This window comes from Neomonachus schauinslandi, chromosome 2 (genome assembly GCF_002201575.2).
Source record: "Neomonachus schauinslandi chromosome 2, ASM220157v2, whole genome shotgun sequence".
NCBI lineage: Eukaryota > Metazoa > Chordata > Mammalia > Carnivora > Phocidae > Neomonachus > Neomonachus schauinslandi.
In genome coordinates, this window is record NC_058404.1 from 199,423,974 (window position 1) to 199,444,081 (window position 20,108).

General features: G+C 44.2%; 1 protein-coding gene across 5 annotated transcripts in view; it reads left to right on the forward strand.

The window, feature by feature from the left end:
- The first annotated feature begins 975 nt into the window (after positions 1 to 975).
- The window catches only part of KIAA0232 (KIAA0232 ortholog), a 59,231-nt gene continuing 40,098 nt past the window's right edge, over positions 976 to 20,108 (forward strand). For all 5 annotated transcript variants that reach the window (XM_021677696.2, XM_021677697.2, XM_021677699.2 and 2 more), the window contains exons 1-2: positions 976 to 1,025; positions 7,569 to 8,065. In XM_021677696.2, coding sequence (XP_021533371.1) covers positions 7,835 to 8,065 — 231 coding nt within the window. In that variant the 5' untranslated portion in view covers positions 976 to 1,025; positions 7,569 to 7,834. The remainder of the gene's footprint in view (positions 1,026 to 7,568; positions 8,066 to 20,108) is intronic.

A 20,108-nucleotide genomic window follows, 5' to 3' on the forward strand; every position in this document is an offset into this window, starting at 1 on the left:
CCAGCGCTCACGACAACACGCTCCCCAGTGTCCATCACCCAGCTACCCCATCCCCCCCACCCCTGTCCCCTCAATGCTTTTTGTTTTTAAAATTCAGTTTGTTATCCTAGTCCCAGGTCTAATCCTAAATGTCCCAGGCCCCAGGGCCCTGACTCCTGGAGACCCAGGGTGGTGTGAGGTTTCCTGGGGGTATATCGAGAGTGAGCAGGGCATGATGGGTATCCCCCCACCCTCAGCCCTTTCACTTCCAGTCTCAGATTAATATTAGGCCTGGGGGCTTTGATTGATCCCCAAGCCTGCACAGAGTCCCCCAGTCTTGGGGGAAGATTTTCATTCACCACCAGGGCTATTTTTAATCCTTGATTAGAAATAGAAATTTCTAGAAATTGTGTACCAGGCCACAGAAAAAGCCCAGGGTGTGCTGAGCTCCTCTGGGTCTGTGCTGTTTGGGGATGGTGAGGCTTCTCTGTGCAGAGACCGCTCTGCAGGTCTCTGCACGTGTGTACATTTCAAAACAAAAAACTGGGCATCAAAGGGAGCTGTTGTATTTTTGTGTTCATCCTCTGCACCTTAACCACTTTGAGTTCTTTGCAGTGTAGCAGAGAACTAACATGTTATCAAGAGGGAAGGCTTTGATGTGACTAGAAACTGGTTCTTATAAATGAAGGAGATTTCATAGTTGGTTGTTTGTTTTAAGGATAGTAAGGAAATCGAGTATTTTTTGTTCTAAAAGGGTAACACAAATACTACTCTTAACATAATCTGATCAGTGAAGGAACATGTAAAATAAAGCAGATATAAACAATTTGAGGGGGGGTAGTTTGTAACAATATCTTCCATTTGTATGACAGTTTATGAAATGCAAAGGCCACAGAAACATAGATGTACTTCTCCTTTGCTCATTGCAACAACCTTGTGAGAGATTGAGGTGTAGAGAGAGCACGTATTTATTATTCTGTTTTACAGGTGAGAAAACAAAGACCCCAAGAAGTAATGGGCACAAAACCAGCTTTTAAGTAGCAGAGGTGAGACTGATTACAAAAACCTAGATGTTATGACTGTTAGGATGGTGTACTTTCCTACCTGCAAGAATTAAAGAAGACATAAGTGGTATAGAAACTTCCATGGGCATTTAATTATAGCTGTGTATATTTTTTGCATCCTTAATGGAAACCATTTAAAGTTTGTTGTAAAAAAGACAAATATTCTAAAATAAGTGTGTTATTGTGGGACTTTTTTTTTTTTTTTTTAAAGATTTTATTTATTTGAGAGCGAGCAAGAGAGCATGGAGGGGAGGGGCAGAGGGAGAGGGAGAAGCAGACTCCCCGCAGAGCAGGGAGCCCGATGCAGGGCTTGATCCCAGGACTCCAAGATCATGACCTGAGGCAGAGGCAGACGCTTAACGACTGAGCCACCCAGGCACCCCTGTTTTGGAACCTTTTAAATGATCATTTATGCAGCCCAGTCTTTAGGATGATTTGGGTTAGTTTTGCATGGGAGAAAGATAACTCAGGATGATCCGAAGGTCGTCTTTTCTCTGTAAACCTCTGGAGAATCAGATGTTGAAAAAATTAAGTGAAGCAAACAAAAAGCCTTTGAGTATATACAGTGGTGCTTTTTCTTTAAAACTCTTTGGGAGGAGCACCTGGGTGACTCCATCGGTTAAGTATCTGACTTTGGCTCAGGTCATGATCTCAGGGTCCTGAGATTGAGCCCCTCGTCAGGCTCCCCACTCAGTGGGGAGTCTGATTGTCCCTCTGCCCCTCCCCCCGCTTGTGTGCATGCTCTCTCTCTCTCAAATAAAAATAAAAAAAATCTTTAAAAAACTTTTGGAGAATTTAGTTAAACCGAAATGAAATTTAACTTCATACTGACTAAATTTCACATTTGGGGAATGAGCATAACAGTTTGAAATTTGGGTGTTTGCCAGCTGTGTTCTTGAACTTGTCAGGCAGACATTAAATGGGTTTTGCCTAGGTTTGTCAGACCTTTCCTCTGTTTTGACCATGTAGTAGATCGTCCCCAAAATAAGTTTTAATTAAAAATCATGAGCCCACGTACCTAGGAGACTCCTTTCAGTTCAGAACTGGAAATAGAGTCTCTCATTTGGTCAAATGTTCCCCCCCCCCCCCCCCATCGAAGGCTTGCTTCTTAGGGAGAACCTGCTTAGTTATGGCCCAATATTCTGTCCCTGGTTCATCTGCTAACAGTTTGAGGTTCAAATTATGGAGAATGGACACTGGCTCCAAGAACATTTAGACCTGCCATTATGGTACAGGAAGAGCCATCTTGTAGCGTTTCTGGCTCAGACCCTGTTACTAGGATCCACTCAGTTATTACACAGACAACTGCCAAGTAGCCTGACGGTACCAGACTTACCAGCCCCTGCTCTTTCCCATGGTCCTCTGCAGTCCCAACTACAGAACTAAAAACTGAAAAAAAAGATCATAACTGCTAGTGACTCTAGGGATATGGCCCATTATTTAAAGATGATATGGCATCAGCTATTGAACAAGTTCGAGGAAGAGTTCTGTTAGGGGTAAAAATGCAAGGGCAGATTTTAACCAGCTTTGATGAGCTCTTGGGAGTTCAGTGTACTTCATTTTGCATTTGTATGCTGATTTTTTTTCTCACCCATTTCTTGAATCCTTGCACTTGGCTAAAGAAGTGTGAAATCTCTTAATGACAACAGAGAGAATCCTATGGTTGGGTTGAAACCTTTTTTTTTTTCTTTTAGAGAGAGAGAGCTGGGGAGATGCTAGGGAGAGAGAAAATCTCAAGCAGGTTCCATGCCTATCATGGAGCCTGACATGGGGCTCGATCTCACAACCCCTGAGATCATGACCTGAACCAAAATCAGTTGGACACTCAACAGACTGAGCCACCCAGGTGCCCCTGATTAGTTTATAATTTAGTTCTATGTGGTCAGAGAATATATTTTGTATGATTTGAATCCTTTTAAGTTAGTTGCAACTTTCTTTAGAGCCCAGAATACAGTCTTCTGTCTGATTGATGATAATGTTGCTCTAGTTTCCTAAATCCTTATTGATTTTCCGTTTACTTCTTTCAGTGATTGAGAGAGGGATTTTGAAATCTAGTACGATCATGGATTTGTTTATTTCTCCTTGAAATTCTATCAGTTTTCATGCATTTGGAAACTCTGCTACCACGTATATAATAAATAGGACTGTTACATCCTCTTGGTAATTGACCCCTTTATCATTTTGAAATGACCTTCACCTCTATTAACCCTCTGCTCTGAACTCTGTCAGATATTAATGTAGACATTCCACCTTGTACTTTTTTTAAAAGATTTACTTATTTTAGAGAGAGACTGAGTGTGAGAGAGAGGGCGAGCAAGAGGGGCAGAGGGAGAGGGAGAGAGAATCCTCAAGCCAGACTCCCTGCCAAGTGCAGAGCTCAACATGGAGGCCAATCCCAGGATCCCAAGATCACAACTTGAGCCAAAATCGAGAGTTAGCTGCCCATCTGACTGAGCCACCTGGGGCCCCTCCACCTTGCTTTTTATCAGTGTTGGCCTGGTGTATCTTTTCCCATCCTTTTACTTTGGAACTGTCTGTACCTTTATATTTAATGTGGATATTTTTATAAGCAGCATATATCTGGGTTTTGCAGTTTTAAAATCCAGTCTGACCATCTGCTTTTTAATTGGTTGGTTCAACCGTTTACATTTATTGTGATTATTAACAGCTATCAGATCAGTCTGTCTCCAAGTGCCATTCTACCATTGCAGGGAATGTGGAAGGAGCGGGTAGTAGTAGTAGATTTTCCCCTTCGGCCTTTGTGCTCTGTTGCCCTCCATTTTGCTTCTACGTATGTTGCAAACCTCACAATAAATTGTTACTATTTTTGTTTCAATAGGGAATTATCTTTGAAAGATACTGAAGTAATAAGAAAAATGTAGTTATACTGTTTCTGGTGCTCTTTGTTCCTTTGAGTGGATGCACGTTTTGTTCTGGTGTCATTGTCCTGCCCAAAGGACTTCCTGTAACATTTCTGATGGCTGCTGCTGCTGCTGCTGGAATCTTCCAGCTTTTGCAAATCTGAAAAAGTCTTTGTTTCACTTTTGTTGTGGAAGATTTTGTGATGAGTATAAAATTCTAAGTTGATGCGTTTTTCTTCCAGTCCTTAAACATTTTTTGCCCAATTATCTTCTCCTTTCCACGTTTCTGACAAGAAACTTGGTGTCCTTATTCATCCTTTGCTCTGTTCTACCTGATGTCTCTTCTCCCCAGTGGCTTTGAGCTTCTTCTCTCTACTGTTTGTTTGGACCGTTTTGCTGCAGGAAGCCTAGGTGTCAGTTTCTTCATGTTTCTTGTGTTTAGAGTTCATTGAACTTCTTGGATCTGTGTGTTTAGCGGTCATCAATTTTGGGAAAATGTTGGTCATTATTTCTTCAAATATTTCTTTGACCCCCCCTTCTCTTTCTTCTCCAACTAAACATATGTTAGATTTCTTAAAATTGTCACACAGCTTGCTGAAGCTGTGTTAATTTATTCCTTTCTCTCTATGTTTCATTTTTTTATGGTTTCTTTTGCAGTTTAAGACTCTGGACTCTTTCCTTCTGAAGTGGCTGATCTGCTCTTTCCCCATGCTGCCTGCTTTTCATCTCTGACGTTGTAGTTTTCGTCTGTAGATGTTTGACTTTCAATCTTTATCTTTTCTGTTCTCTACTCATCACATATATAGCCTTTTGTCATAATAACTGCTTTGAGTCCTTTCTGCTAAATCTCACTTTTGTATCAATTCTGAGTTGGTTTCAATGAATTTATTTTTCTCTTAATTTCTACTTCCTTTGTGCCTGCTTCTTTGCATGTCTGCTAATTATTTATTAGGTGCCAACCATTGTAAATTTTACTTTTTTTTTTTAAAAAAGATTTTATTTATTTGAGAGAGCACAAGCAGGGAGAGGGGTAGAGGGGGAAGGAGAAGGAGGGGGAAAAAATCTCCAGTAGACTCCATGCCAAGCTTGGAGCCCAATGTATGGCTCAATCCCATGACCCTGAGATCAGGATCTGAGCCAAAACCAAGAGGCAGACGCTCAATCGACTGAGCCATCTAGGCACCCCTAAATTTTACTTTGTTAGGTGCTAGGTATTTTTTGTGTTCCTATAAATTTCTTGAGGTTTGTTCTGGGACCATAGTGAAATTAGAAATAGTTTGGTCCTTCCAGGTCTTCCTTTTAGGATGTGTTAAGCACACTCTGTTCTGTCTAGGGCTAGTTGCTTCCCCTTACTAAGTTAGGAGCCTTCTGAGTACCCAGTGTCCCTGAATTAGGAGGTTTTCAAGTCTGGCTGGTGAGCATCAAGTCCTTCCTGGCCGTGCTGAGCATCAAGTCCTGTTTCCGCCTGGTCTTCGTGATCATCCTTTCCTGCGCTCAGGGAGTTCCTCATATGCATGCCTTGATTAATACCCTGCTGAATTCTGGAGGGCTCCCCTCTGCCAATCTCTGGTGCTGTTTGCTGTGAGCTCAGGCTGCCTTAGATCTTTCATCCAGCTCCTTCAGCTATTGCTTCGTCTGCTCTCAGTCTTGGTTGATCTTCATTGAATGAGTACCAGCTTGTTACCTAGCTTTAGGTGATGTCCCCAGAATTCAGTGTATTGTTTACTTGATGATCTGTCTGCCATCCTAAGATCCAAAAATATTAAAGAACTGATGAAAAATGTTTTAATTTTGAGAGTTAGCTGGAAAATTTCAGCAGGTGAAAATTACAGAAAAACATTTGCTTTGGGGCGCCTGGGTGGCTCAGTCGTTAAGCGTCTGCCTTCAGCTCAGGTCATGATCCCAGAGTCCTGGGATCGAGCCCCGCATCGGGCTCCCTGCTCGGCGGGAAGCCTGCTTCTCCCTCTCTCACTCCCCCTGCTTGTGTTTCCTCTCTCTATCAAATAAATAAAATCTTAAAAAAAAAAAGAAAGAAAAACGTTTGCTTTAATTTATGTTTTCCATAATTCATACTTTTTTTTTTTTAAGTTTTTATTTATTTATTTGACAGAGAGCACAGCAGGGGGAGCGGCAGGGAAGGGAGAGGGAGAAACAGGCTCCTGGCTGAGCAGAGAGCCTGACGTGGGGCTCGATTCCAGGACCCCAGGATCATGACCCGAGCTGAAGGCAGACACTTAACTGACTGAGCCACCCAGGCGCCCCTATTTTCCGTAATTCAGAAAAGACAGTATGGTAGAGAAAATTTTTAAAAATAGAATATACATTAATGACAACTTAATCTAATAACTTATTCCTATGGTAGATTTAAACAGTTTTTCTTTATATTTAATGTATGTAAAACTTACTGTGTAGTTATTCATGAAATGAAAGAAATGGAGTCTTAAATCTTTGGTGAAGAGTCTTTCAGACTTCATGTTTTACTAATAATTCTCCTTTAAAAGTCACTTTTTAAAAAATATTTATTATTTATTAGAGCGAGAGAGCACGCATGCACAAGCAGGGGGAGTGGCAGGCAGAGGGAGAAGCAGGCTCCCCACTGAGCAGGGAGCCTGATGCGGGACTCGATCCCAGGACCCTGGGATCATGAGCTGAGCCGAAGGCAGACGCTTAACCGACTGAGCCACCCAGGCATCCCTAAAATCACTTTTTTTTTTTTTTTAAGATTTATTTATTTTTTTAGAGAGTATGTGAGCAGGGTGAGCGTTAGAGGGAGAGGGAAAGGATCTCAAGCAGACTCCCTGCTGAGCAGGGAGCCTGACATGGGGCTGAATTTCATGACTGGGAGACCATGACCTGAGCCTAAATCAGGAGTTGGATGCTTAACTGACTGAGCCACCCAGGTGCCCCTAAAAGTCACTTTTGGTAACCCTCTTATTGTCTGCTAAAATTCATGTAGAGGCTGAGCTGATGAGATTTACCTGTTACTGTGGTAGTTTTCATCTTCTGGTGGCATGAGTGATTTAATAAGGCCATTAGATTAGTTTGACATGTTGAAAGTAGGTTAACTTAAGGGAAAGCTATTTAGAGCATGGCTTCTTTCACAACAAGTAGGCAAACTGTCAACCGAGGTATAGTAGAATAAAGCAGGTTTAACCATCTAGCCTGGTGTGGCTATGAGCCAAATCCATGTTTTACCTTAACTTTTATGAAATAATTAGCGAGCAGCCGTGCAAATCTTTTAGCCACACGAGATGATTACCTTTACGAAACCTTCAATTTAAAAGATTACTTTTTAACCATTGTTTAAATGAAATTACTATTTAGCTGCTTGTGTCTATTACACTAAAAAATTGAACTAGTGATTTGTTACCACACAGATTCTTTCAGCATTACCGATGAACAAAATTTTATTAGCCCAGTCTCTTGAGACAGCAAAATAAACATTGTTATGATTGAGCACAAGCACAGCAGTAGTAAATTTGAGAGTTTTCCTCTTAAATGATATTAAGCTTAAAATTTTGAAATGTCATTTGTTTTAAAATGTCAAACATTACAGCAAAAAGAAATCGTGTTCTAAGACACCAAATTTCAATAAAGTTAATTTGGATTTTTTTTCAAAAGATCAGTAATTTATCATACCTTTTTTTCTCTCTCACTTTTGTAGGTTCTGCCGGAGACTTCCATTTGGCCTCAATGAAAGTAAAGTAGAAAATCACATCTACATGTGTATTGCTGTCAGGATGTTGATTCATTGGTCATGCCTGAAGAGGGAAATTCTGTTCTAATGGCTGACTGCCAGCAAAAATAGATGCTTATCCTAGATGTCAAGCATCTCTCCTTTTTACTGGAGTGAAAATCCCCTCCAGATACCAACAGAACATCAACTGCAGAAAATGCTTCACATTTTAAGGATGTCAGCAACCTAAATTCATGCGCCCTATCTGTACAGTTGTTGTGGATGGTTTACCATCTGAAAGCTCCTCAAGCTCTTATCCAGGCCCCGTATCTGTTTCTGAAATGTCTCTCCTTCATGCTCTGGGCCCAGTGCAGACCTGGCTGGGGCAGGAGCTGGAGAAATGTGGCATCGATGCCATGATTTATACCCGCTACGTCCTCAGTCTTCTGCTGCACGACAGCTACGACTACGACCTGCAGGAACAGGTACTTCCCTCTTGTCATGTTTTGTGACAATTCCTGGTTGTGTCCGCATGTTTGCATTTCTCTTCTAGAGCGCTATTACGCTCCAGGACGGGCTTGTCGGCACATCGGGCCACAGACTCCTAACCTGTTGGGCGGCGTTAAGAGAGCTGTCCCGGCACAGCGGTTAGTTCAGCTGCTTTCTCCATCAGGAGACTCTCTCCATGTGGACCGCGCCCTAGCTCAGATCTGGTCGCGGGCAGGGAGGGTGGTGACCCGCCGCCTTGGAGAAGCGCTGCTCTCTGCCGGTTAGGAGCCTCACACGTGACCACCAGGCCTTGTAATCCTGGGGTCTGTGATACTTTTTAACATTCCAGGGTTGAGTACTTCATTTTCATGTTAAATTGCTGGTTAACCAAAATGTGTGTTACCAACCAGTGGACTTAGAAGCTGGGTGAAGCACGTAACATTGCTGTAAGTCATTGTAGGTCACCCTGTCGGCTGGCCATTACAGATTTTATCTGAGAAAGTAAGCACATCTAGGTTCTTGAGAGAAAAAAACAAAACAAAACCCAGTTCTAGTCCCACCCTCCCAGAGTTGCTCCTGGAAGTGAGGCCTCCCGAAGGGTGGCACAGTTGTCCCCAGTGACCACGTGGGCTCTGGTTGACTTCTATGTGCAGAGTTCACATTAAACCGAGTGTTTTGTGGCTGTTTTTGTTGTTGTTGTTCCAAACCATTGTTACTAACACTGAAAGCAGGAATAAAGTTTCACTGACAGAACAGAGTGGCTTCCAAACCACAGAAAAGCCTCCAAGTACTATAAATACAGCATTTCACCACTGTGTTTAACGTTCCTCACTCATCAGCTGTATAGAGTGTGTTTTCTTACTGCTGGTGTTCCTTATCCTTTCTAGCTGGACACAGCTGTATTTTCCCTGCTTCCAGTTGCTTACTGCCTTGGCTGCTGAGAATTAGGTTAGCATTTCCAGGGGGTTGAGATATAACCTAATAATCATGTTGGTAATCACAATTTTGTATAATTTCTTTACTAAGGCTCTACTATTTTCTATCATCTTCCCAATAAATGTAATATATATATGTATATATATATATATATATATATACACATGTATATATGTGTTTTTAAGGGCAAATAAAATGTTTAATCTACAAACATCAAAATTTTTATTTCCAGGAATGAGGAAGATAAGTCTCTTAACTCAAAAATTGTGTACTCTTAGGATTTTGTGTTAACAGTATCTGCCTAGAATATTTTATCAACACCAATAAGTTTATTCACACAAAGTATTTATGTACTGCATATGCTCTAGGGCATTGAGAAGGGAACGAAACACAAGGCCTACTGTTCAGGTTCTAGTTGACACCTCTATGATGAGACGTGTTTGCGATTCCTCTGGTTCCTTTCTTGGGAGGGCTTGGGGGTCAGGGGCAAGGTAGCTCTCCATGTCCAACTGCCCAGCTTGATCCTCCTTCCAGAGTGCTGCTTCATCTCTAGGAGGCAGGACAGATGAAGGTTAGCGAAAACAGAACTTGTCTGGAGTTGCAAGGGGAGTCGAAAGGGAAATAAAGGCTCCTAAAATACTCTTCCCCTCAGCCCAGTGCCAAGTCCCGTGCTGATGGGGAAGGTCAAATTGAAAACAATGCTTGTTTTAGTAAGAGGTGGCCTAGGAGGTCAGTTAGCCCTGATGTTACTTTCCCATGACTCCAGAAGAGGCTGTGCTCACTGTACCCCCAGAGGAGAGTTTGGGCTCAGAGCCGAGGGCAGTCTCCCTAGCAGGGGGTAGGAGAATGGAGGGCCTTGTCCACCTTCTGTGATTCAGACGCTGGCCAGTTGTGGTTCTTGATCCTTGGGTCAGATTGTGGTGGCCTAGCTCCTCATCTGGAGGCCAGATGACTCCACTTTGGGGGGGGGGGGGTCTGTTTCCTTGAGTCTTTTCTCACCCTCCGTCCGTGAATAGTCTAATCTTGACTCGCAGATGGCCAGTTTTAAGGCTATTGCTGCAGCTACAAGCCTTATCTGCCACGTTTAATCCCTCATTTTTCCTAATCTTGGTGAAAACAAACCCATGAAGAGCTCCTGAGTTCTAAGAAACAGATTCTGCACAAGACCTTGGTCTCAGCTGCCCAGGATGATTGGGTAGGAAGAAAGGCTGACCCGCCATGGTCCCAGGAGGCGGGACACCCAGCAGAGTGGAGCGCAGGCCTCTGCTTTGAGCAGGGCTGTAAATGCAGCTGTGGCATCACTGGGGTCCCACGCGGCCCTGGAGAGCAGCACCTCTGATGTGTGGACGCTAGGGATGCTCCGCAGTCACTTTGTGTCCACAGATTCTTCTCTTTCCTTCCTTCCTTTCTTCTTTTGCTCATGATTACCATGCTCCGGTAAAGGCACTCACAGCTCCTCAGGAGGTCGCTACCTGTCACTTTCAGATGTAGGTATGAACCCCGATTCTGACCCGCCCTGCAGGGCCCCCGTGGCTGCACCCTGCGAGTCCTCTGCTCGTTCCCCAAGGACCTGCGTCATCTGCTTCCATACTTGATGTTTCTAGTGGAGAGCTCTTCTTTGCAGCTATTAGAAAATATTATCTTTCCCAGTAGATTATAATGTCTTTGAGCACAGAAATCAGATATTCATCTTTTTTTTTTTTTTTTAAGATTTTATTTATTTGAGAGAGAGAGGGAGAGGGAGAGAGAAGGCACAAGCAGGGAGTGGGGTAGAGGGAGAGGGAGAAGCAGGCTTCCTGCTGAGCAGAGAGAGCCCAGTTCAGGGCGATCCCTGGGCCCTGAGATCATGACCTGAGTCGAAGGCGGACGCTTCACCGACTGAGCCCCACCAGGCGCCCCCAGATACTCCTCTTCTTAAACATTTTTTACTTCTTTTTCTTTCTTTTTTTTTTTTTTTTTTTAGATTTTCTTTATTTATTTGACAGAGAGAGAGAGACAACGAGAGCGGGAACACCAGCAGGGGGAGTGGGAGAGAGAAGCAGGCTTCCTGCTGAGCAGGGAGCCAGATGCGGGGCTCCATCCCAGGACCCTGGGACCATGACCTGAGCCGAAGGCAGACACTCAACGACTGAGCTACCCAGGCGCCCCAAACATTTTTGACTTCTTGTGAAATAATTTCAAAAAACATCAGAATGACAACACAGGATGAGGAACTCTTGTGTACTCTTTTTTTTAAAACCCAATCAAGTATTTTTTTGTTTTGTTTTTCGTTTGGGTTTGTTTTTTTTTTTTAAAGATTTTATGTATTTATTTGACAGAGAGAGAGACAGTGAGAGAGGGAACACAAAGCAGGGGAAGTGGGAGAGGGAGAAGCAGGCTTCCCGCTGAGCAGGGAGCCTGATGCGGGGCTCAATCCCAGGACCCCAGGATCACGACCTGAGCCGAAGGCAGATGCTTAACGACTGAGCCACCCAGGCGCCCCTCTTGTGTACTCTTTACTCAGTCACCTGTTGCTCATATTTTCCTGCTTTTGCTTTATTTCTCCCCTCATTTTGATACCCTGATTAAATCAGCATATGTTTCTTAAGATTGGACTTTCTCTTAGATAGCCATGAGGGTTATAAAATTCAGGAAAATTAACACCAACCCGTTGGTATATAATATACGTCAGTGTTCCCTTTTTATCCATTGTTCCAGTAATGTCCTGCGTTACAGCGTTGCCCTCGTCCGGGATCCAGTTGGAGACCACGCACTGACTTCAATGGGTGCTCCTTCTGGGTCCTTTAATCTGGAATAGTTCCGTGTCTTTCCTCTGTGGCTCACGACGTTGACATTTTCGAAGATTACAGACCTGCTGTTTTGCGGCACATGCTTTACCTTCGGGTTCGTCTGATGTTTGCTCCTGTTTAGCATCAGCCTATGTGTTGATGGCAGTGACGTTGCATGAGCGGTGGAGTCCCCTTCTTCTCCCTGCACCTCAGCAAACGCACATGACGTCGGTCGGCTTCCTGGTGGCAGCGCTGGCTTGGCCGACGTCTGCCGCATTTCTCCAGTGCGAAGCTGAGCGCTCTTCTCCGGGTGACCTGTGACCTGTGCGGGAGACTGGCACTTCTGCCGGGCCTAGGTGACTCCGCCTGGATCACCTGTACCCGGTGACTGCTCTAGCTCTGTTGTCCCTCTGCATCTGGTGGTTGGCAGTCTAGTGTAATGCCTTTCTCCTTTTAAGATCGGTGGCCCCGTCATGTGGAGAGCACCACAGCAGGCCCAGGGCGGCGGCAGCCGTGTGCCGAAGGGCCTGTCTCAGCCTTCCTTCCGTACCTTGAGGGTGAGGAGTATTCTGTCTCCACTCGTGTGGAAGTGGACATTCCGAGGAGGTTCGGTGAGCTGCCTGAGGCCACACAGTAACAAGTCAGGATGTAAACTCGTGTCTGTCAGACCCAAATCATGTGCCCAGTGTTTATCATTAGAGAGTTTTGTTGTTTCTGTTTGTTTTCAGATATAACAAATAATTATTGGATGAATAACAACACTTTGTTGTAAAGGCAAACTTTAGAAACTAGGTGGAATTGGTTTAATGTTTTTTAATGTACTCGGGGTTTATAGAGGTGGGGAAAAATTCATGCATGTTAGTTCACATTTGAATTAGGAGTTGAGTCACTGCAAAGTAAGAGTGAGTTCCATGGCAGCATGCATTGCCGGGAAACTCAGAGCATAAAGTCTCTAACTGTTAAAATAGATTTGAGTTAAATTATTTAAAATATATATATATTGTATGTAATATAAATATAAATATGTAATATAATATAAATATAAAAATACATATAACATATAAATATAAGAGGCGCCTGGGTGGCTCAGATGGTTAAGCGTCTGTCTTCGGCTTAGGTCGTGATCTCCAGGTCCTGAGCAGGGAGTCTGCTTCACCCTCTTCCTCTGCCCCTCCTCACTGCTCCTACTCTCTCTCTCTCTCTCTCTGTCTCAAATGAATAAATTTAAAAAATTCTTTAAAAAAAAAAAATGTATATATAAGTAGGCTCCACGCCCAGTGCGGAGCCCAATGCAGGCTTAAACCCATGACCCTTAGATCAGGACCTGAGCTGAAATCCAGAGTTAGACGTCTAGGCGACTGAGCCACACAGTTGCCCCTCAAAAATATTTTATTGTCTTACTTAAAATTGGCTAAAAGGGAAGCTTACAGTAAAACTGTAATTGAAAGGTGGGAGTTTACTTTTCTTGCCTCAGGGTTGTGCTGGATTGCTGGTCAGCAGCAAATTCCCCATAATCTTTCATGAGTAGGAAGAGTTATTTTAGGAAGATAGGACTGCCTTTCACTACCCCATTCTTAGAACCCCACACCTTCTTAATTTTCTTTCTTCTATAATTAGTAAATTAAAACTATCATCCAAGAGTTTATTAAAATATTTTTTGTGTCTTTATATGTTAATGTTCTCAGCATAATGAAATCTGTGTCAGGGGCGTGTGATGATGACAGAGAGCCGCGCTCGGTCTTGCTCACACAGAAGTGGTAGTAAAGACAAGCACACGCACCCCGTGTACAGTGAGCCAGCCGCAAGTCCGTGCGCTCACTCTCCCTGCCCTCTACCTCACCGTTGGCCCTGTGCTCTCAGCCCCGCAGGTGGAGGCACTTAGACATGGTGGCAGAGTTACTCGCCTAGGATCACACAGCTAGTCAATTGGGAGCCTTTATGGATTTAAAAACTTCAAATGTCCAGGGGCGCCCAGCTAGCTTAGTCCATGGGGCCTGCAACTTTTGATCTCAGGGTTATAGGTTTGGGCCCCACGTTGGATGTAGAGATTACTTAAAATCTTAAAAAAATAAAAATAAAAACTAAAAACTTGAACAAATGTCCAGAGGCTAGGGCTGGCCTCAGTGGCAGCCTGACCCAGGGCCTTCCATAGAATCTGTGCCCCCCCCCCCCCTGAAGCTTGCCTTATCTATTGCCTGTATTCTCAAGCATACCCCTGCCTCCCCCACCACCCAGCCCCCTCCACCGCAACCCCGGACTCCCCTCCTGGTAGGACAGCTTGGTCATGGTGCGATTCCTGACCCAACTACTAGGACGAGGGCACTTTGGCTGGGCTACAAGCACCTGGCACCATAGGGACTAAGAATTGGAGAAGCTGGTGCCCCAGAGGTAGTCTGGAGTGATTAGGGTGCTGAGCTGTCAAAAAGCCGTCCTCCGGGCACCTGGGTGGCACAGTCAGTTAAGTGTCCAGCTCTTGATTCACCTCAGGTCTTGATCTCAGGGTTGTGAGTTCAAGCTCATTGGGCTCTGCACTGGGCTTGGAGCCTACTTTAAAAAAAAAAAAAAAGTCCTCTCAAAGTACCTGCATACAAAGTAGCATTTTCTTCTAAAATGCTTTTCAGTTTGGGGACATCTTTCCTGGTTGTACTACATTCTGAGATTTGTGTTTCAGACAAATAAACCATTTGCAGTGTTACCCACTCTTCATGATTTTGTTCTCCTTGTTTCTTCCCAGGAGTTTTCTCTTTGCACACCTCCTCCGAGATTGTCCTTTCGTGGTCGTCCCTCAATCTGTGTGATTGCTTTAGGTGTTCTTACGATGTCAGATTGTTTTAGCTTACAGAGGTTCACTAACTGTTCCAGATAGGGAGCAACCATGGATTCTGCACAGAAATACAAGAGGGGTTTTTTCCTTATGCTTTTTATTGAGGCCTAGAATTTATACCAATTAGGGTAGTAATGGGTGAATAGTCACGGAGATCATATCTATGTAATGACAGCCAGATAGACAATTAACACATTACCATCAGCACAGAAGCCCCGGGTGCCCAGAGAGGAAGCCGGCAGTGTGGCCTGTTTTCCACTCCCTTCCTCTGGGCTATTGGCATCTGCCTCACTAGTGTGTTCTGGCCAGGCCTGAGAGGCCGCCCCCAGCTCCACTGGTTTCTCTGTCTCTTAAAGGGCCATCTTTTTCTCTACCTCTTGCCCTGTGCCTAGAACAGGTACATTTCCCAGAGGGGAGAACAGGCTCAGATGTCCGTCCCCTGTGCCACCAGCTGCCCTTGCCTAGGACGGTTCCCCCTCCTTGTCTTCTCAAGGCCTGGGTGCCTGGACAGTCTCTTAATGTTTCAGCCCAGGTGTTCTTTCTTGCTTTGCTTTTGCATTTTTTCTGGCTTTTCTGGTTGGTGCGGGCAGGAAGGTTGGTCTGCTGCCAGTGACATTTTGGTTCCCAGTAAAATTGAGAAGAAGAGATTTCCTACCTACCCCCTGCTCCACATGTGCAGAGCCTCTCCCGTTACCGACACCCTCACCCACGCAGGACCTTTGTTAGTGAACCTGCACTGACACATCATCACCCGAAGTCCATAGCTCACAGTAGGTTTCACGGTCTGTGTTGAACAGTCTCTGGATTTGGACAGATGCAGAGTAAAGGCCATGTATCCATCATCACAGTATCTTCCAGAGTAGTTTCCCTACCCCAAACACCCTCCGTGCTCCACCTGTTCATCCCTCTGTCCCCCAATCCCTGGCAGCCTTTGGTCTCTTTACTGCCTCCATAGTTTCGCCTATTCCAGAATGTCATAGAATTGGGATCACACAGCATATGACCTTTTCAGATTGGCTTCTTTCACCGACTAATAGGCATTTAAGTTTCCTCCTGGTCTTTTTGTGGCTGGATAGCTCATTGCTTTGTGACACTGAATAATCCATCATCTGGATGAATCACAGTTTGTCTGTTTATGTACTGAAAGACATCATTCATGTTGTAGCATGTGTCAGAATTTCCTCCTTTTTTAAGGCTATATAATATTCCATTGTAGGAAAATGCCACATTTTGCGTATCCATCTGTCAGTAGACACTTGGGTTTCTTCCATGTCATAGCTGTTGTGAATGACACTGCCATGAATATGAAACAGTATTTCTTTGAGACCCTGCTTTCAATTTGCGGGGGGGTATGTACTCAGAAGTGGAATTGCTGGGTCATATGGTAATTCTGTTTAAAAAAACATTTTTTTAAAAATTTTATTTATTTGAGAGAGAGAGTGAGAGCACGAGAGGGGGTAGGGGCAGAGGGAAAGGATGAAGCAGACTCTCCTGCTGAGCAGGGAGCCTGACGTGAGATCATGACCTGAGCCGAAGGCAGATGCTTAACCAACTGAGCCACCCGGGTGCCCTTCTGTTTTAAATTTTTTGAGGAACCTCCAGCAGCTACACCATTTTACATTCCCACCAACAGTGCACAGGGGTCCAATTTCTCTGTAAAAATGGCTCACACTTTTGTTATTTTCTAGTTTTTTGATAGTAGCCATCCTGATGGGTGTGAGGTGGTAGGTATCTCATTGTGGTTTGATTTGCATTCTCCCTGATGATCAGTAATTGCTGAACATCTTTTCCTGTGCTCACGGGCCATCTGGGTGTCTTCTGTGGAAGACCATCTGTTCGTGTCCTTTGCCCATTTTTTAATCGAGCTGTTTCTTGCTGTCGTTGAATGTTGGGAGTTCTCCATATGTTTTAGTGTTAATCCCCCCATTGGAGACAAGGTTGGAAATATTTTCTCCCACCCTGTGGGCTGTCTTTTCACTCTGTAGATACAGAGTGCCTTTAATGTACAAAACTTAAAAATTTTCATGAACTCCAATTTGTCTATTTTTTTCTTTTGTTGCCTTTGCCTTTGGTGTCCTGTCCAAGAGATCACTGCCAAAACTAATGTCATGAAGCTTTACCCTGTTTCTTCCCAGAGATTTATAGATTTAGCTCTTACATATACACCTTTGATCCACTTCTGGTTAAATTTTGTATATGGTGTGAGGTACGGATCCAGTGTCATTCTTTTGCAGGAGATGTCCAGTCTTCCCAGCACCATTTCTTGAAAAGACTGTCCTTTTCCCATTGAGTGGTCGTGGCACTGTTGTTGAAAATCATTTGACCACGTGCACGAGGGTCTGTTTCTGGTCTCTCTGTTCTATTTCTTTGGTCTAATATCTGTCTTTCTGCTAGTACCACTCTGTTTTGATTAGTGTAGCCTTGTTACAGTTTCTTGTAGATCTCCTAATTGAGTTGTATTTTCTACCTCAGAGTCCATCATTCTAGAAATGTAGCTGCATTATTGCATTATTTGTATTGCAGGAGGCTAAATAAGAATATCCCAGTACTGACTGCTGAGTGGGACTGATGACTTCTGCATTGGGCACAGCTTGTTTATTCCTGGAACCACTTTGACATGCTCTTGCGGTCTACCACCATTAGTTGAGCGTATCTCTACCTGGGGAAGCTAGCATCTGCATTGTTCCCCTGGAAGATTATGGTTCTCTTTCACAGTAACTACCACAAAATCTGTACCACAAAATCTGACCCGTCCTGGGTTCCTCAGCTATCTCACCACGTATGCTGAATTTCAGCATACGTTTACTCAGCAGACCGTGATTAAATAAACCTTACACGTAGGGAACATGATAGTACCATCAGAGTAGGAGTGAGCACTGTGGATGGTACACAAATTCATGTCCACAGACTCCCTAAGACACCATAATAAAAATGCGGGTTTTTCGGGGGGAGAACCTTTTTTTTTTTTAAGATTTTATTTATTTGACAGAGAGAGACACAGCGAGAGAGGGAACACAAGCAGGGGGGAGTGGGAGAGGGAGAAGCAGGCTTCCCGCTGAGCGGGGAGCCCGATGCGGGGCTCGATCCCAGGACCCTGAGATCACGACCTGAGCCGAAGGCAGACGCTTAACAACTGAGCCACCCAGGCGCCCAAGGGTAGAACCTTTAAATGGAATAGAGAGAAGGTTTTGAATATAAGTAATTGCATTATTTTTTTAATATAAATAATTGCATTTTTTAAATGCACATGTCTGCTCTTTCGCTCACCACGTGGATGCCCATGACGTGTCAGACACTGTGACAAGCACCGGGAGTACAGGGCTGACTAGCGATGGTCCTCCAGAGATAGCTGCTAGTTTTGGGACCTGTGAAACACTAGCTGTGCAGAGCTGGGGGCACTGTGGATGGGGGACGATGGCAGTGGGAATGACAGAGGAGAGACCAGTTGATCAGTTGAAGGAAAGAGGAAGGGAGAGTGCATGCGAGGTCACGGAAACAGGAACGGCCTGTGTTGTGAGGCTGGAGACGAGCAGGGCAGGGGCGGGAGTGGGGGGTGAGACTGGGAGGGTGAGCGGACCGATCCCAACGAACCTGACGTGCTGTGTCGGGGGTTGCTCGTCAGCCCCCGGGACAGACCAGTTCTCTAGACCCCTGGCACTGCAGGATGGCGTGTGCTGCTGGGGAGACTGGTTAGGCCGCTGAGTGTAGGGAGGACAGTGAAGAGTTGTCATTGTTGACTGAGGACCTAGCTGGAGTTAACCTGAAATAATGTTTGTTTTTTAGAGACAAGTCGCCCTTCTGTTGAGCAACGAGAAGTGGATTCATTACTTAGGCCCTTCCTCAAATTCTAGCTGTATCTTTTATTCACAAGCAACCAAAAATTTAGCCTAAATTGGCATACAGGGAGGTGGGGTGGGGAAAGTCTCCCATAACTGAATTTCCAGAAGTAAGGCTGGCCCGAACCTGGTTCAGTTCAGAGCTTTCCCGGTGTCATTAGAACTTCTGCCCTGCCTCGCTGCCTGCCTCCCCCTGGCAGCTTGGTTTTGCAGCCAGCTCCCAGGGACGTGGGGGGCAAGTGAAAATGAGCACAGTTCTGGCAGCCAGAGCATGTGTACCCCCCCCACCCCCCGTTTTTGCTCATTTTCAAGTGCCCAGGTCTGATTGGTCCCAGGCCTGTGTAAGCCAATCTTTGTGGCCAAAGGGATGAAACACGCAGATTTGTATTAAGCCAGTTAGGGCCTGAAGATGGGGGTGGTACTAGACCCATTCAGATACTTCATGATTTTGGTTTTTCAGGGTGCTGTTAACAGGAAGGTGTGGGAGGCAGGGGTGGATGCCGAGCAGCTAACGGCAGACGTCATTATCCCAGCTGTAATTTCAGAATGGCGTGTTCTTTCTCTTCCTCCGGTTCCTAGTGTTTCCTTTTTGACAGAAGGCAGCAAGAGAGAGTCAATCAAAACTCTAGCCTTATGTCACCTCACAGTAGTGTCTGGAAAAGTACTTGGTAATAGATTTTCATGCTGAGAATGTTCTTTAGCTGTATCTTCTTTTGGTACTTGGTAATTTTCTCTGTCTTTGAGATTACGACTTGGAGAAATCATCCTTGATTTTACTGAGTTTATCGAGTAGATATTTGGCACATGGCCAGTATTTTATGTTTTTGCCTAAGTGGACTTGTAATGAGTGTAGCATAGGGGACTAAAAACATAATAAAATAGAAATATCTTGAACTGTTTTTTTATACTGTGTTCTTTTAAAAGCTGATTATTAGCTTGATGCTATTGTTTAAATAAGTCCTAATACATTCACACAGTACATGAAACCAGAAAAAGAAAGGGAGCTCTCAAATACAGTAAGTGGAAGAACCAGAATGCACAAAGTGTATCTACTACGCTGTTATGTAACTTTAGCTACACACTTGATAATGTTTCTGAATGAAGTCAGCCTAAAATTACAAGGCAAAACAGCATGTATCTGCAAAATTTATAAAGCCATCCTAACAGCTAACATTGTTTGACTCACAAATAATGGCAAGCTGCTTTGTATGTTTTCATTCTGTCAAAGTGAAAACAAGAAGCAAGCTCGCCGCTCCGGCCCAGCTTGGTGGTGGGATTTGTCCAGGGTCACAGTGCAGGACCAGCTGTGGTTTCCCACTTGACACGGTGCAGAGTGATCGTCTGTATCTTCACATCTGTTCACAACTGTTCAACTGAGAAGCTTCTACCGAACTTTTACTTGGGGGTGACTAATCTGCACTATAATGACATGTGAAAAGGCAAATATTAAGAGAAGAATCTAACAGAATTTTATAAATGTCTTCTAGGTAATTAACATGCCTGCAGGTTAATATCAATATTTGGCAGTATCTGTTTGTGTGAAAAGACATTTTCAAAGACGAAAGACACTGTGTTGTCTTATAGATCAGCATGAACAGGGCAGCTAGGTAAGGAAAAGAAAAGACCTCCAACTTGGAAAGGAAGAACTACAACTATCTGTGGCTCGCAGATGATG